This window comes from Emydura macquarii, unplaced genomic scaffold (genome assembly GCF_026122565.2).
Source record: "Emydura macquarii macquarii isolate MOO-44397 ecotype Brisbane River unplaced genomic scaffold, CSIRO-AGI_Emac_v2 contig_1676, whole genome shotgun sequence".
Classification (NCBI taxonomy): domain Eukaryota; kingdom Metazoa; phylum Chordata; order Testudines; family Chelidae; genus Emydura; species Emydura macquarii.
Window position 1 is genome coordinate 671484 of NW_027131813.1, and position 18289 is coordinate 689772.

Here is an 18289-nt window from a genome sequence, read left to right on the forward strand (position 1 = left end):
AGTTTGGCACTCATGGGAGCAGGATCTGGCCTTTAGCCCCTACTTTTGAAGCATTTTAGCCAACATCTTTTCTTGGTCTAAGCTTTGTGTTGCATTTCCTGTTAGGTTTGATCTCTATTGCTCTATTTTTCCTGCTGTCCCCACCAACCCAGACTGCAACATCTGAAAGTTGAGCCAAATGAAAAAAAATCACAAGCTTATGCATATGCAAGGTAAACAAAAGTGACATCAAAACTTGATCCAACTAACATCTTGCAAGTCACCCAGAGACCCCGTCCTCTTAAAACACGTCTGTCTATTGTCCCAAAACAAATGGTTTTAGCTAGCTTTGGAGCGAGATTCAGTCTTTAGTTCTAATTCTTAATAGTTATGGTGAACCTGACAACAGCTAGCAAACAAACAATTACATCTAATGGCAGAAGTCTCCTAACCTCATCTCGAGGGAGTTAAGAATGATTAAGACTAGATTAGGGTGAATTTTGACATCTCTCCTGGACTTAAATAGGTTTTATAACTGCACCCAGAATAATGCAGGTATATGTTCACCTTACATAACAAAATACCCTCCTTTGACCCTCACTCCCTTCTTTTCCAGCATCAGTAAGAGTATTTGTCATTCAAAGCAGTTACAATGGTCAATGCGAGGGTAGGAGATGCTGCCTTTGAATTAATAAAGAGTGACTTCCTCTAACATTGCATTGGTTTGAAGAACCTTTTGAATGCATATGATGCCAATGGAACTACAGCAATTCATACACAGTACAAGACACTGATGTAGTATCAGTTCTGTGGGTTCTTTGGACAGGACAGTACATATGGTAAAGAAGAGATGCACAAGGATTTGGTTCCGATAGATATTCGATGGGCATTTGTTCTGGAAGGCAGTGTGGTCAAGGACACAAGGCAAGCAGGAGAAATGGACCTACTCCCAGTTCTCCCAACTCATTGTGTACAAATCACTTAGGCTCTTATTTACAGAAGTGTTGAGCATGCACAGCTCCTACTGACTTCAAAAACAGAAGAAAATCAGGCCCTTAATCTGTGAATTTCAGTTTCCACATCAATTTTTTTCCACCTCTACAATTCTACATGTCTATTATTAAGGTTCCTATTTAAAGCATGCATGAAGTGAGAGAAAGGAACAATTAAAAGTGTTGCCTGTATGTATTTGACCTGCATCTGCCTATTTTGCAAACATTAAATGAATTTATGCCTGCTTCAGCTGTGGGGGAGAGAATTGCATTCTATGGTGCCTCAGATCAACAGAAAGCTCAGCTAACTTCTGACTGCAAAACATTTGTACTGGGTGAGGATATAAGAGGCAACAAGTTCACATTTCTCAACTGGAATCAGGTAAACTGGGTAAATTCCAGACCTTGGAATTAGGAGTGCAGGGGTGAAATCCTGCCCCACTTTATTCAATGGCAAACTCCCTCGGACTTCAGTACAGCCAGGATTTTACTCCTTGATTCTAGTCTCCACCCTGCCACAGACTTCCTATGCGACCATGGGCCAAATCATTTAGCTTCTCTATTGCCCCATCTAAAAACTGGGACAATAATACTTATCTACATCATAAGTGGGTTACGAGGCTTAATTCATTAGTGTTAGTAAAGTGCTTTAACATTCTCTGATAGAAGGCACTACAGAATGGCAAGGTATTAAATATGAAACCCCATGAAAGAAGAAAATTTTAAAAAGTGCCATACACCCTACATCTGCATTTTAAAACGACCCTTAAAAACTGTTATCTTGAAAGACAAAGCCTCAAAGCCACAGTTAGGATATTGCAACAAAACATTTTGCTCCACCAAAGACATCTTGGATGTTAATGTCACATAAAATATATGCAAAGAATCAGCACAGAAATATCATTACAGTAATACAGCTCCAGCGATATCAAGTGACTTTTTGCATGGCAAGGAAATCCTAGAGCGCTGTAAGTTACCTTGTCCAGGAAAGTGTTTCCATCTTTTAAAACCCAGCCAGGGAGCTTGGACAGCCTGGGACTGCAGGGTAAAAATAAGTTTGCCAAGTATTAATTCATCTTCATTAATAATGGTATAATTCACTTCATTTTCTTGAAAAGCATTTACCTTATACTTGGTGCTGTACAGGAAATAGACAATCCCTGCCTCAAGGAACTAATTTGATCAATAAACATAAATAAATACAATGAAATCATGCAAGTATTCACAGAAATTACTTTTAAAACAATCATAATTATGGCACACATTTGGGTGGGGGGGAGAGGGGAGGAGAGAGAGTGTGCCAAAGAATCTTTATATCCACAAAGAAATTTAACCTTGTTTTAGGTCTCACCCAAAGATCACAAGAATGGCCATACTGGTCAGATCAGTGGTCCATCTAGCCCAGTATCCTGTCTTCTGACAGTGGCCAATGCCATGGGCTTCAGAGGGAATGAACAGAACAGGTAATCATCAAGTGATTCAGAACCACACAAAATACAACTGTATACCAATATATTTCCCTGTGCTGGAAGCATGAAGGTGCAAGTTAACCCTGCTGGCATTTAAACCCATGTTTCAGACTGGAAGCTCAGATACTACTAAACTACCCCTGTGGGTGTGATTTTATTCTTAACACTGATTAACAATCCTCAAAGATGACATCCTAACAAAATGTTTAAAGGAGGCGTTAGAGCAGCACTTAATGTACTACTATAGTTAAGGGCCTGTCAAAACTTCCAGTGTAACATCTTACTTCTGAGGGCCTGTAACTGAGCTGCAAACATTTGTCTGCCCAGATTAGGTTTCCACATAAATCCAAAAAAGAAAGTAGAAACAGAGGGAAGGTTAGTCAGCTCTCCTGTGACTGGGCATTGCAGCAACAGAGTGCTGGGGCTGCTTTAACTTCAGATTCTGGGAGAGAGCCTGAGAAGTGTGCAGGTCCTGCAAATTCCAATGACTGCAGAGAGATTCACAGGGACTCAGTACTTTAAAAGAGGAAGTGATTCAGTGGCTCAGAGGGAAGAAAGAGTTCCAAGCATATAAAGCACTACAAGCAAAGGAGCAACCAGCCCCAGCACACACTATGGAACATCATAAGAACCGGCACACAGAGCAGATTAGGAGTGGAGATTGGGCGGAAGATAAGAGATCAGAGATGTGGCATGAGAGAGTGATGCCAGGTGAAGACAAAAAGCTCATTTTGAGAAAATGAAATGGGGTTAAAAAAAAACCTAAGGGGAAGGCAGGATGAAGCAAGAACAAATGTACGTGATATGCTATGAAAGAGAAGGAACATCTAGAGCCAAAGGAGGATACCAAGACGTCTGGCCTTGGTAGCAAAATTAGAAGCTGGGTCTTGGGTTCGTGTGGTAGTGGATTTTGAGACATGGGGCAAAGAGGACTCTCCCTGGAAGCCAAAAAGTAGCACAATTCCCACCTAAAACATTTTTGACATTGTGATGGAGTGACTAATTAACCCAAAATAGTTAGAATGTCTCAAATAACCTGAGCAAGTGTGTCACTCTGCTAGACAAGAAAGGGTAAGTGCTTTCTATATGTTCACTTTCTCTCTTATAACAAAGTCAAATTCAAAGAGAGAACTTCAGTTAATACACCTCTTTCCAGCAGATAAACTAGCATGAAAGAGCCTCATTTGGTCAACACATCAAATGCTTGCTATGTGCATAATCGGTGGTGCAGGAGTAGATGGAGTCTAAGCAGCTTTGGGACAGAACAGAAACTGTGAAGAATGTTCTTCCCCTTTATCGGGCAAAACAAGACAAGGCTTCCCTCATTTGATGCCTAAAGCAAAGGTATGAGGTGTGCCTCAATTTAGCAGAGTCCAAGGCAAAAAAGGAAAAGGAAAAGTGGCCCAATGGTTAGGGCACAAGTCTAGGACTTTGGAAAGCTAGATTCAAATTCCTGCTCGACCACAGACTTCATTTGAAACCCTGGGCAAATCTCTCAGGGTCTGACTAAACTGCAGCTAGGGGTCTGAATGGCAGCTCATGCACACATAGCCAGGCCATCTGAACTTTAGCTAGCTTGCTAAAAACAGAAGTGAGGAGGCATCATCACTGGCTGCACAAAGCAAGTACGGAGTCCACTTGCGCAGCCGGTGCTGAAGCTTGCACTGCGGTCTCCTCACTTCTGTTTTTAGCCAACTAGCTAGAATACAGCTAACAAGGACACACCTACATGAGCTGCCATTTGCCCTCCCCCGGCTACAACACAGATGTACCCTTCATCTCTTTGCCTCAGCTCCCCATCCCCATTTTACAGATAACAGTCCTATCCCACCTCCCAAGAATGTTGTGATAATAAATACATTAAAAATTGGGAGGCACTCAGATACTACGATAACTGGGACCATATAAATACTATACACAGCTAAGGACTCCTCAGGCTCGGCCCCTCTTAAGATCCTGACTCCCATTGCCACAACTCACCCCTTTTACAGAGCACTGAGGAGATTCGTTCTCTCTCCAGAGCTGGCCCAGCCCTACAAATCCACACGCTTCTTGCTGCAAGGGCTTTTCAATCACCTTACAGACAAGGCTGACTGTATCTGGATCCGATAAGTTGGTTCTATTGGGTTAGGAGGGGGAGGGGGTCAAATCTGACATCTTTCTTTATTGAGATTAAGTCAGTTTTGTTCAGAAGTTCTGGAGATTCCTGGGGACTTTGGGGCTACGACCTGCAATGTGGCCATTCATGACGGGATAAGTCAAATAGGGAGATGTCTGCTATTGGTGGAGGCAGTCACCATAGCCTCGAGGAGCATGGATGCCAGCATCCCTAAAGCAACAGCTAGGACTTTGCTGAAGAAGTTACTTCTTGACACAGATAACTGCGTCAATTACTGTTCCAACTTTCCTGGTTTGGGAACATTTCTGGAAAACAGTTGTGGACCTGGAGTCCTCAGATTTCCTGGAACCCTTTTTAAAAAAAAAAAAAAAAAAAAAAAAAATCTGGTCTTGGCCCTCAGTGTGATATGTAGATAGCTCTCACTTCATTTCAGTGCTGGACAAAGATCAGCTATTCATGCTGACTCTTTTAGTTCATATCCATTGCCTTGAGTAAAGCAGAGCTCGAGCAGCAGGCCCTGGCAGACCAATGCTTATGTGGTTCTATTTTCCCCCCCTCCCAGAAGGCATGTTGGGCAGTTGTTCTACTCCATTTAATCAATTTGACTACTCTCAGCCCCCCATGATAACCTCTATTCCGGCACCCAGATCCCTCATGTCCAGTGTATTAGACCAGTGTCAAAGCCACAGCATCCACTTGCCACAAAGGCTAAGATTGTGGGCCAAGGTAATTGAAGGGACCTATATAATTTAAATTAAAACTCTTATTAGCTTCTTGTCACCATAGGGTTAAACATACCCCTTTCCTCCTCACCTATCATTCTTGCAACTTGTTCAACCTTACGCAAGAAGTAAGCCACCATAGCATCCACAGAGGTCCATCCTTAGAGGTCTTTAAGACCCAGCTTGATAAAGCCCTGGTTTGGATGATTTAGTTGAGGTTGGTCCTGCTTTGAGCAAGGGGTTGGATTACATGACCTCCCGAGGTCCCTTCCAACCCTAACAGTTTATGATTCTGTAGCGAAGGGCTTAATTTAATTTATAGCACTAAGAAGCATGGTCTAGTGGGTAGGGGACAGGGGGAGTCTGGAGATCTAAATTATGTTTTTGCCTCTATTACTCACTCACTGTGGGACTCTGGGCAAGTCACATTACATCATTAATCTGTTTCTATCCCCACCTGTTAAAAAAGTTAGGATAAGAATGCTTATGCTTTCAAATCTACAGGTGAAGAGTGCTAAGTGTTATTTTTATTTGCTTTAGTTCAGACTCTGAAGAGCCGAAGAAGGGGGCTAAACAGCATTTGTCAGGATTCCCTGCACTCCAGATCAGTTCCCCATTTATCTCATCTCACATGAAGATGACAGATATGCGACCTCACTTGCGCTAAGCAGTTGCAGCAATACTTTACTGAAGCTCAGAATAAATTATCTGGAAAAGCCAATCAATAAATCCATAAAATGTCTTCTGCCTACTGAGCCAGAGGACATTATTTTGATAAAGGGAATTTTTAAGTGAGCAAGTCTATATATGATATCAGACAACAGTGCTCATTTGTACCCTCCCCCACACCAGGTACCATTTTAAGAAAAGCACTCCAACTGCAGCCTGGGAAGGCCTGGGCTAGAGTGCTGACAGGCTGCAGATCATACCTCTGAACCAATGGCAGCGGGAGGAAATTGAGGGCAGATGTCATATCCAGTCCACAGTCTAACATGATGGTGGTGGATTTGAACTTGAGCACATTGCATGGCAAGGTTGGATGCCCCGACAAGCAGTACTGAAAGAAGAAAACTAGAATTAGTCAAGAATCAATAAAGAGAAAGCTGTAAAGGTCAAAAATGGTCATTTATTATTTTTAAAAAATTACAGCAGCCTAAGGGGCATGCAGCCCTGCAAGGGAAAAGTACAAACGTTGCCTGCATGAGCAGCATCTCAGAGCGCATCACCTGCTTTTGAACAAAGATATCAGAGATGGACAGCACAAGTTACATTTCTAGAACCTCCTCTATAGTGAAGAATCCTAAATACTTCGCAAACTTAACAAGCCAAGATACAAATTACATATTAGAGAGGTCACTTCAGTCACAACTAAGAAGCAGGTACCTCTGATATGGAAAGTGGCAAATGTTTGACAATGCATAGCAACACAATGGAACAATATAAACCACAAAGTGAAGAAGAACATTGCATATGATTGAAATCAGAAGGGTAATATAATTGCTCAAACTAGAATGCGGCCAGGACATGAGAGTATCCATACTCTTACTTGGGATCTGTAATGACCTGAAATGGTCAAGATTTTGGTTTTACATCTCAAACACAACACTTCTGGCAGCATAACATCTCTTGTTACACTATTTAAATAGTGAATATGACCATAATCACTTTATATATTCAAAGCTCTTCAGACGTTTAAAAAACTAAATTGATTAAAACCTGAATTTTAAAAGCTAAATGCTTATTTTTAAAATTATTTATTATATTTTACTCTGTTTAGTGACTAAGGTAGATTAGTTAATTTCACTTTCTAGCTCCGATCCCACATTTTAGCACAGGACCGCAATGTTTGGGTTAAAACTCCTGAAGAGAATGTTTACATCCTCCCCTAAAGAAGCCGTTTTCAATTAAATTTGAAAAATCATGAAGACATTTTCCTTATTAGATTTGTAATTGCTTCAATTTTAATTTTAAAAATCACAAAACCTAAGTTACTCAACAGCATCCCTTTAAATTCTAGCTTCTGTCAACACAGTTTTAAGAGAAACCTTGCAGTTTTGGGGCCTAAACTATATGAGTAGTGTCCATTAAATCAACGGAGCTACTCCCGGGTGTAAAATTAAGTACATACATATGATTTCAGTCAAACAAAGTTTTATGTAACTGCTGCCACAGATCGAGCAAGTCAGAGGAGATGTAGGAAAATGGACAAAATAATTTTCTGTAGATCCTAATTAAACAAAGGCATTTAAAAAATTCCAGCAATTAATTATTTTTAAATGGGTACACTACAACCTTCACTATTGAAAGTCCCCCTGTTATCTAGAATAGGATTATGTCCTAAAATCTCTTGGCTCCAGAAAAGTCCCCCCCTCCTCTTTTTTCCCCCCTTTATGACTTATTCAGTGTCCTGTATGACTTTCAAATAATTTAAGTTGCACTGTATTTAAATTCTAATGGATATTTCAACAAGATTTTGACAATTATTATTGCTTAAATCTCATTAAAACAGACATGCAACGTTCCCTAAAACACAGTATTTGGGGTCTGTCCGAAGGATGGGTCCAGTTTGCTATAAGGTTTTTATTACTATTTATCTTCTCTTCCATTTTCTAAAAATACAACTACAGAAATCCATCCAGTGCTCTCGGTGTCTGTCTCATTATTTAAAGTCATAACACAAGAACCAAAGTTTATCCATAAATATATCCACCTCAGCCCACGACCTCCTCAACAATCTTAGAGAAGAGAGAAAGGCAGGCTTTGAAAAGCAGCTGGAAAGTGAACACATAGGGGCTCTGGCAGATCAAGGCAAGGAGCAAGTTCTAAACCAAAAGGACTCCTCACAGAGAATGCTCCACTATCTTATTTATGTTGAAGGATCGTCACTATGAATGCCTCTGCTGACTTCACATGTGGCAGCATGGCGTGGGAGAGAGGCAATTCTCAGATAACCTATCAGTCCCTGAATGGTTTGGAGCCTGGTTAAAACCAAACACTTCATGTTCCACCCAGAAACCAGTGCAGATTGTGCAGCACTGGTCTAATATTATGGTTATATGCTAGTTATAGGCAGTATATATACAGTGTTGGATTTGCCATCTTATTAGCAGCAGAAGCAAAAGCTTGAATGAAAGCCCATTAAAATCAGTGACCATCTTCCCAGTGTCTTCACTGGACTTTGGAACAAGTGCCCACTGCCTGGGCCTGGTGCCTATTTTTTTTGGTCTTATTCCTCCAAATAAATGGGGGACCAGGATAAAATTGACAAAAAACCCTGAATTTCACTTGTGACCCAAGACAGAAACTCAAGAAAAAGAGCTAGGGCCTTAAGCTACTGCACCCACTAGCACCTCAGTCTCAAAATATTGTATACGGATTTCAGCCCATTTGCACTTTTCCCCTCCATGGAGGCTTTGTTTCTCACCACAAAACTGTTCTTTCATCTCAGTACATGGCGTCTCACTAAACTAAGATAAATGAAAAGCACTATGCAGATACAAACCAAGGATTTCAACGCACTTTGCAAACACTTAGATTTCATACCCTTTCTATCAGGCCCCACTCCTGACAACAGACACTTGTGCTTAAGTTCACTCAAATAGTCCCACTGAAGTCAATGGAACTCACTCACATAAAGTTAAGCGCACAGTCTTATAGAAGGGTAGGGCTGGAAGGGTCATGGAACTTGAGACGTCATCCAGTCCAGGCCTCAGGCAGGACCAAGTAAATGCATACATAACTGTTTGTGGGATCTGAACCTTAAGCTACCTGCCTACCTATGAACTTCCTTTTACAGAGGTAAATTAAGCCATAGCGAAGGTAAGTATTTTGTGACTGGGCAAATCAAGCTGGAGACGGAGCTAGAACCCAGGAGTTCCAGCCCACAGTCCGGTGCTCTGTTATAGTACACTCTCCCTATGGGAAAGTCTTCAAAGGAAACCAAAGAAGTTTCAGAGACCTCCACTTTTAAAGGACTGTATCACTGCAAGCTGAAGTACTCCGAATTTGGGTTCACAAATCCTGGAGAGGTGTCTAAAAGCTGGAGAAGCTGAGTCAAGGAGTCTGCAGTGTGGGATTATCAACCTGGGCCCCCAGTTGTGACATACACAGGCAAAGACCGCTCGGTGACACCCATTCAAAGGCATATCCTACTCTATCACGGACATCAGCCCCTTCCTGCCCCCACTGCAACTACCCCAGCTTTTCACGGGGAGTCTCTGGTCACCCTCAGAAGCAGAGAATCTGGACTCTGGACTGCAGCTCGGCATGGCAGGCTCCTTCGCCTCCCCATGTGCTGCAGGGCCTGGCTCCTGGCAGGGGCCTTTGGATGCTCCCCCACAAAGAGCATCGCCCAGCGCCTCCACTGCAGGGCGGGACACATTCCTGCCCCTCTCAGTACCTCAGTTTCCCCACGTGTAGGGAGGAGGGGGGCGACCCCCCACGCTTTAGCAAGGGGCAGGGATGAGGTTTAACCCCCTAAGGTTAACTCTGAGGCCCAAAGAGGTAACCATGGTAACCAGACAGGCCTGAACCCCAGGAGCAGGATCTCCCTCATAGCGGGGCCTGGGGACGAACCTTTCAGCCCAGCCCAGCCCAGCCCAGCCCAGCCCGACAGACAGACACCGACTACAGACAGACTCACCAGCTTCATACTTTACCCGGCTCTATTTACTGTGACCTTCTTGCCCAGCCTCTCCCGCGCAGAGCATCATGGGACTTGTAGTCCCCTTTTACATACCCCTCCCCGCCTTTCCCCTGCCCAGGATGAAGTCATGCCCAGCCGCCTCTTCCCCAGGGGCATCCTGGGACTTGTAGTCCCCTCCTCTCCCGAGCCCCCGCTCTCCATTGGCGTGCCGTCCCGGAGGGGCATGCCGGGAGTTGTAGTTCTCGGGCCGCGGCTCTCCCCTTCACCCAGGGGAGGGGGGAACTACAAGTCCCAGGGTGTCCCAGCGGCAGCAGGTGGGAGCTTGGATGTTGATATCAACATGGCGCTTGCCAGATAGACAAAGACAGTCAGTCTGGTGTGATTGAGCCAAAAAAAAAAAAAAGAGAGAGAGAAGGGGGGGGGGGAGATTTTCCCTTTGGGGGGGCCGGGGTGGGGGGATTGGCAGCCGAGGGATTTTCACCCCCCCATTGCTCCCCTCCCTCTGCACCCCCATTATTCTGCTCCCTCACGCCGGGACGGGGGATCCCCCACGTCTGCTGTTAGATGGTGAGGTGGAGAAGTGACCAGGAGCCAGAGGTGAGTGTGACTGGGCGGGGGGAGGGGGAGGAATCGTGCTGCTTTCGGGGGGGGGGGGACCCCCCTCCCGGGCTTGTGCTGGGTCTGGCGGGGGGAGTTGAACGCTGGAGTAGGGGGAGCTGCCCGGGAGCACCGGCTGGGTGAGGCGGATTTGGGGGCGGGTGGGGGGGTCCCCTTGCCCTGGGAATGGGGCGGGGCGGGGTCCTGTTAGCCTGGGCTGGATTTTGCTGGGAGAGTTTAATTCAGGGGATCTGGGTGTATCCTTGAAGTGGGGGCAGGGAGGTGTCCCCTAGCTAGACAGGGTTGTTTTTTGCAGGCGGAGTGTGGTTTTGGGGAGGGTGGGGCGGGAGAGCAGCTTCCTTTCCTTGCAGTGCAAGCTGCGGGTGAGATGAAGGGGGGTGGGGGGCAGGTGGGGGGCGAGCAGAGGAATCCCTTCAGGCAGGGGGGTGGGTTTTGCTGAGGAGTTCGGCGCTGGGATGGGGACGGTGGCTCTTTGGAGGCTGGGAGCACCAAACTGTGTGAGTGCAATGGTGTGTCTGGGCGGGGGGACTTGCACCAGGTTCGACTCGGTTCTGGTGGGCTTGGGGTATCTGGGATTTGTGTGTGCCTGAAATAGGGGACTGGTGAAGGAGGGGAGGGAGGACAGGGACAGCTGCTGCTGGGCTGAGGTGTGCTGGGGCGTTCCGCAGGCTGTTGTGGTTTTGCAGGGGTGTTGGACACGGGGCTGGGTAGAGGGGGATTAGGGAAGACAGGAGGCACCTTGTCCAGTGTTGGCATGCTACAGGGATGGGCGCGCTATTAAAACCTAGCTTATGCTCTTGAGACACAGATGTGTGTGGCATGAATTAAGGTGAAAGAACAAGAGGTTGGTCAGTGTTTCTTACTGCTGGGGAATTTATACACTGGCCTATGGGGAGGAGGCTAGGGAAGGTATCTTTGAAGCAAATAATGTGCCTGTGAAATTACTCAGGAGAGGGAGGGTCCTGTTTTAAGAGGAGAGAGTCTTCCTTTTTTAAAGGTAGGTTGGTGTGGGTGGGTGTAGGGGGATGGCACAGTGCTTTTATAGTTTTATGTCCAAGCCACTAGTGAGAGCTTGCTACCAAAACAAATCTGCTTGATACAGAGGAGAGAGCATGCATGATGAGGAAGGTGAGAACTGTAAGGGTATGTTATAGCTGATGTGTTTAACACTGGAGGGCAGGGGGGAACATAGAAAAGTGGTTCATTGAATGTATGGGAGAAGAGCATGGGTGGGGTGTTTATTTTGATTTTGCTTTTAAGAAGGGACTCAGGGTTTGGGGTGGGTGGAGGGTGTTAATTGCTTTTATATTTGTGTCTGGGACATTCCTTTGAATGCCAGTGTGTGGCCCCAAAACTTCCTGGGAAAGAGGGAGACTGGAGAAGACAGCAGGGAATTCTGCTAGGCTGTTGAATTCTGTCTTTATTTTTTTGCTTTGTTGCTGTGGAGTTAACCATCCTGCCCATATTTTTTTTCTTTGAAGTGAAAATATGCATACAGCAAAATGAACTGAGTTTGCCTTTTCCTCCTCAGTTTTGGGTGGTGGATTTTGGTGTATGGGAAAGGGTGATTAAAAGTGCTTCGAAATGTTAATGCAGGGCGCTTCTTTGGAAACAATTTTTGCATTAGCTCTGAAAAATCTTTGATCATATGTGTTAACTCCCCCACCACCTTCAAATAAGGGAAGGAAAGGATGCCTTTTGGGGTTGGGGAGGAAGAGGAAGTATGATGAGTGTTGCCACTTCCCTGTCTGTGCAGTCATATATACTTGGTTTGTTATGGAGTTCAAGTAACCCTGGGAGGTGGCTCCAAGTGCTAAATGCATATGGACTGAAAGTGGAGGATTTTCACTTTTAATGGTGAGGAAAGTGTTAACCTGATGGACTGTGGCACTGATTTGGGAACATCTAGTTTGCTAGCACTGGCTGCATGCCCCTGACTCAAAAAACAGAGGGGATAGATTGAGGAGACTGAACTGATGAAGGGGATGCAATTTGCATGAACGACGCTATACAAAATAAAGTTATGTTGTATAAATGGCTTGTGCTAGACATTCAACTCAGCTTGCAAAACCCTGGAGTGCCTGTCTGGATCCCGTGATATGACTAGCTCATTTCTGCAGGGCTCATCAGGTGCAGGAGCTTCTCTCTCCTTCCTTCCTTCATGGGATATTGCAGCTGGCATCTGATTTCCTCCCTGGATGGGAGAGGAGGAGTCCTGTGCAGTTTTTTTCCTCTGAGATGATTGCATTTTCTTTGGCCTCACTGTTCCCTGCCTCATTAGTAGGAACTGCATCTATATTTGTTTACCACTATGCCATGCCAATGGGAATGTCTGGAGGAGTGGGTGTATGTGAATTCATCACGTTAACATGTTTTTTCTTCATTTGTTGTGATCGTGCTAGGACACAAATCTGCAACAACAGGCAGTAAACTTAATTTATTTGTGTTTTTTGACACTCCCTCTTTGCTGGGTTATCTGTTTCTGATCCAAATCCCTAAGGAAAGGGTTGGGGGACAGGCAGCACGTTACATACACTCGGCTGGAACTTCTTTAGGTTCAGACAGACTTTGTCTTTTTGGCTGCGAAAATTATTTGCCATCTCTGTCTGTTCTAGGAGTGCTGGAATCTCTGAGGTGGCAGGATTATATCTGGTCTATCTGTAAACTGATGTGCTTGCATTTGGGAACAACTGTCCATTTTCTCTTATGCAAAAGATTCTTCATCTTTAACTCCATATGACAGGCACAGCCTTTTTGTCAGTTTGACAAAATTATGTAGTGGGCTGAGCATGGAACTAGGAACAAGGAACTTATGTTTTATGCAGCTGTGTCTCTTCCTACCATTCCTCTAGCTCAGAACTGGCATCAGCATTTTTACCAGTGTGTCTTCCAACTCTGTTCAGAGCAGGTCTAAACGACTGTGGTACATAGGCCACCAGCCTTTTATAATAGTAGCATGGATGAAACTGCGCAGTTGCCAGAAGAACGGTGGGAGAATTTCAGAAAATTCAGTGTAAACTAGGCCTTCTTCTCTGACAGTTACTTAATGTGCAGTCTTGGGCAAGTCACTTCCATCTGTTGAACCTTTCTAAAGCATCAATCGCTGCTCTATCTATTATTATAATTTGGGGGTAGGGGCCAACCAAGAATGAGATCTCATTGGGCTTAACACTGACCAGAGCGTGAGTAGCCAGTCCCTGCGCCAGCCAGCTTAGCTCTCTGTCTCAGTGTCCCTATCTGTTAAATAGGAATTCTTACCAGTCTCCTTTAGAAGGGTGTTGTGAGTAAATATCTAGCCAGTGCTTTGAAAATGCAATTAGTGTTTTATGAAGTATTATTTTGTAGTGATAAGAAGTAGCACATCCATAAATGTGTGGAGGAACTTAGAGATCCTCTGCCTTCAGATTAGGAACTAGGGAAGCATTGGGGCTTTGTTTTTCTTTATCTTGAATAAATGTCTTGTACTTGTTCCATTCCACTTTTGAGCTTGGTCTGCTTCCATTGAAGTCCATGGGAGTTTTTTGTATTTTGGGCCTTCAGTGTGTGATTCTGGGTTCGGGGAAAAGACTCCAGACAAGAAAAAATGAGTGAAATTTGAAAAGAAACTGATTCCCACTGATTTAACTTATGATATGTATTACCTCTCTTTCATAAACAGGTATTTCTGATTACACCTACACCAATAAACAGGCAGATAATAGTAGCCTGTGTGGGATGGCAGTGAGTTTGGATTTAACCAAGCATCTTGTCACGCGTGCAATGGTATTGGTGCACACATACTCCTGTGCATGTGTTGAGTCCCGATGGTTCTGATTACAGGATCAGGATCTATTATGAGTGTGTTCTTCACCTTCTGCAAAGTTTAGGATTTGAAGTCAACCATTTTAAGGGATGCTGTCAACTTAAAAACCCTATTACAAAGGAATAAATGCGTTTATCCTTTGTTTATTCTACATTTCTTGGATGCTTTAAAATCAATGAAGTCTGTTTCACTTTACATTGATTTATTGGGCTTCACCCAGGCACAGGAGTCTACTTTGCAGCTTTTCAAGACCGGGCCCTTACTTAGACCTGTGCAGACAATATTATCTTTTCCTTTAATCTTGTATGTTACCAATAATGTTAAATAATATTAGTGATTTAGTAACACTTAATATGTAGCAGATGCCTTGGATCTGATTTTTTTTTAATGTGACAATTAAGTAATCATTTTGGATGATATTTTTGAAGGGGATGCAGAGGGGGTTTTGTAAAGCATTTCTCTAAAGTTGTTTGGTAATCCAATATATATAATAGGGAGCTAGAAACTATAACTTACTATTCTTACTATTATATTCCAAGAGCACCTATAAATCCCTGCTGAGATCAGGCCCTGTTTTGTTAGGTGCTGCATGTGCACATAGTAGGACGTAATCCATGCTCCTAAGAGCTTAGAGGGCCTCGATTCTGTAAACACATATGGACATCTTTAACTTTATGAATGCAAGTAGACCACTCACATACATAAAGTTTTATATATATATACATATAGATATATATATACACGCACACTTAAGGATTTGCAGTTTTGGGGTCCAAGTAGACAACATAGACGGGGTGTGAAAAAGGAAATGTTCCCATTTTACAGATGGTGAACTGTGAGGCCTAAAGAGAGTGACTGGCCCAAGGTCAGACTTGGAATCAGTGGCAGAACTGGGAATTGAACCCTGATCTCCAGAGTCTCACTTGAGTGCTTTAATCACCAAACTATTCTTACTCTCTGCGTTACTTTGCTGGCTGCCAAATTTTAAAATAATGCCTACAGATTCTTTTTCTTTCTAAACTTTTCTTTCAAACTTTCTAACCCAAAGGCTTCATTACTTTTATTTTTCAGTTGGGTGTTGAAAATAGTAGATTGGAAAGCTTCATCTAAACAGAACTTCCCTGACCTGCTACTAAACCGAAACAGTCCCTAGCAAGTGAAATCTTTCAATTAAATTAAACATTGAGAATCTTTTGGAGGAAAGATAGTTGCAAACTGTGCTCTTTGTTGCAGGTTAGCACGTAACATGTTCTCAGACTGAGGCAGTTGTATAGTCTACAAGAACAAAGAGTGGAAAATCAGTTCTCTAGTATCTTGCCAACTGAAAATTTCATCTTGTAACTGTGAAAGACACATTTATTTTTATGTTGTGCCTGCTAAAAAAAAAAAAAAAAAAAGTTGTCAGGGAGATATACTAGGTTGAAAATCTGTTCCTTCTTGAACCTAATATTGTTTGGTTTTTCATTTACACAGGGTTCGTTTGTGGCCAAAAATGATTGTTGAGAAGGCTTTAACATACCTAGCCTTAAAGTGAGGATATGCTGAAATACTTCTTGTTTATAGTGCTATTTGAAATGCAAATTTCAATCACAAGTTGACCAAAATCCCATAGTTAATGCAGACATGCTTCATGATATGCTGCTGAGCAAAGTGCTCATTTCACAGTTACGAAACTGCTTCTATAAGTATTACTGCATCATAAAGCCTAACCTAATCGGAATGATCGATTTATGGCCATAACTTGTAGGCAGCATTGATACTGTATGGCTCTTACATTTCATATTTGATTCATTATTGCTGAGATTTTGTCCTTATTAACCACTCCACGAGAGAGTTATACTTTGCACTTTTATCTGTAGATCTTATAGTACTTTACAGTGGTGCTCTTTGCCGACAGAGAAACTGAGGCTGAGACGCTAAGGGACTTGCCCAAGGTCATGTACTGAGTCATTGGCAATTGGAAATACGAGTCCTCATGCTCCTGACCCGTGCTTAATTTGCATATGTGATCCATCCAGATGTTTTTTTATTTTTAAATGTGTAAGGAATTTATTATCTGATCCTTTATGATGCTGAGCACCTACTGCTCCTGTTGACGTCAGTGGCTTGACATTTTTCAGCTTCATTACTCCCCTTTAAGTCATTCTTTTCAGGTCTGTCAAAATTCTCTTATTCTTACTATGCCAGGACCACCATACATGTAACTTCTCAGATGACCACTAAGGATCCAGTTCCCTATTCCTATATCTCCCTCCTCCTACTGATTTCAGTAGGAGTTTTTGCCTGTGCCAGGCTCTAAATCTACTCCAGGAGTGTGCTTGTGTGTGTTGCCATGCATTTTATTTCAGCATCATATTCCATTGTTTTTGTATAATGCAAATATTCTAAGCTTGAACAATTAGTGTCTTTTCTTCTCCCCAGAATTAAAAGCCAATGTATGGCTGATTATTTTACTCAAATACATTTGGTGTGCAGCCCCACCCCTGGTTTTTAATCAAGCTTACACAGTAAAGGTAAACTTAGTGGAGAGCCCTTAAAACACAGAACTCTTGTAATGCAGTGCTCTGCATTACAACTGGGTTCTGATTCATCTTGCAGCAAAAAACATGTGGAAGGTCCTTTACTTAAACATTTCTCTTATATGATTTTTGTTTGTATGTTTACTTTCTTGAGTTATGCTGGGTTTGCTGTGATTACTAGACAGTAATTTATTTTTAAGAGGCACAGCTGTTCATCAGCTATGATTTAGATTCATGTCAGTATGACTGAGTTTTTTGTAAAGTTGACCACACACCTACCTATGTGCATATGTGTATGCGATGTTGGGGAATCCTTCCTCCCACATACTGCCCACTTGTGGATGGAATATTGTTGTCAGACATATTAAAAAATATCCTAACATGTTGCCATCTACTGTCTGCAGATTACAGAGATTGTTTTATTTATTTAGTATTTCCTAATGCATGGAAGTGGCCAGGAAAAACATCCTTCTCATCCACTAGCTGAGACATGAACTGTATATCAAGCCCATCCAGAGCTGTGGAGGTGACACTGAAACTGCCAACTGGCCAAGGAAATACATGCAATTAAAACCCAAGTACACAAGATAAATCTATTATGCTTGGACATGAGTATGCAGTGGATGAATCTCCCTTGCTCTGAATCCCTAAAGTTGGTTAAAGTTCATTTACTATTAATTCAATAGCAAAACTGCATTGTTTTTTCCTTTTTTTTAAAAAATGTGAATACTGATTTCAGTGAATTCTTATTTGTGTCCTCGAATAAAACTGTTACTCTTGAAACAAAGCAACAAAAGTCCTCTTCTGGGGCTTTAAAAATAATCCTGCTGAACAGCTAATTTTGTTGCTTTGAAGAGCCTGCATTCTGTAAACTAGGAAATGTAGCACATGGCTACTTTCTGCATTTTGAGCTGTCCAGTTGTTCTGAGCTCTGAAGCAAGCGCTGAGTCTGCTCCTTGCTTCGCCAGTTGTACTGTGATACTAATCCAAGCAGAAGGACTTTGTTCATTCTTAAACTGTCAGTGCTGTCCAGCTAGGAATATTTATTCAGTTCTTTACAGGATAGTCTCTCTGAGATGTAGCTTCGTCACAGCTTCCATCTTTTGCTAGCAGTCTCTTTCTGGCTTTATTGGCTGGGTTTTATAAATGGGGTAGTGGTGTTCACAGCATGCAGTAGTTCTGACATGTAAACAATTGAGGAAGAAAGTTGTATCTAGTGGTAAGGACATGACTCTTATTCGTAGCTGTGGCACAGACTTACTTTGGGACCTGGGGCAAGTCACTTAACCTTTTTGTGTCCCCATCTGTAACATGAAGATAATTCTTCATTGGGCTTTGGAAGGCTTCATGTCTGTAAAGTGCTGTGAGATGCGTAGATGGACAGTGTGTTAGAAGTGCATGCTAATCTCATCATTTTAAACAAA

At 43.0% G+C, this 18289-nt stretch overlaps 2 protein-coding genes across 5 annotated transcripts in view; one reads left to right on the forward strand and one right to left on the reverse strand.

The window, feature by feature from the left end:
- Positions 1–9992, reverse strand: part of INTS9 (integrator complex subunit 9) — a 71259-nt gene extending 61267 nt beyond the window's left edge. The window contains exons 1-4 of one of the 2 annotated variants that reach the window (XM_067556183.1): positions 9924–9992; positions 6211–6338; positions 2097–2144; positions 1949–2009 (exon numbers count right to left, since the gene is read on the reverse strand). In XM_067556183.1, coding sequence (XP_067412284.1) covers positions 1949–2009; positions 2097–2144; positions 6211–6338; positions 9924–9932 — 246 coding nt within the window. In that variant the 5' untranslated portion in view covers positions 9933–9992. The remainder of the gene's footprint in view (positions 1–1948; positions 2010–2096; positions 2145–6210; positions 6339–9923) is intronic. The other variant, XM_067556184.1, reaches the window with a different exon arrangement.
- Positions 9993–10398: 406 nt separating this feature from the next.
- HMBOX1 (homeobox containing 1) overlaps positions 10399–18289 on the forward strand; it is a 145067-nt gene continuing 137176 nt past the window's right edge. For all 3 annotated transcript variants that reach the window (XM_067556162.1, XM_067556163.1, XM_067556164.1), the window contains exon 1: positions 10399–10523. The gene's annotated coding sequence lies outside the window, so the exon portion shown is untranslated. The remainder of the gene's footprint in view (positions 10524–18289) is intronic.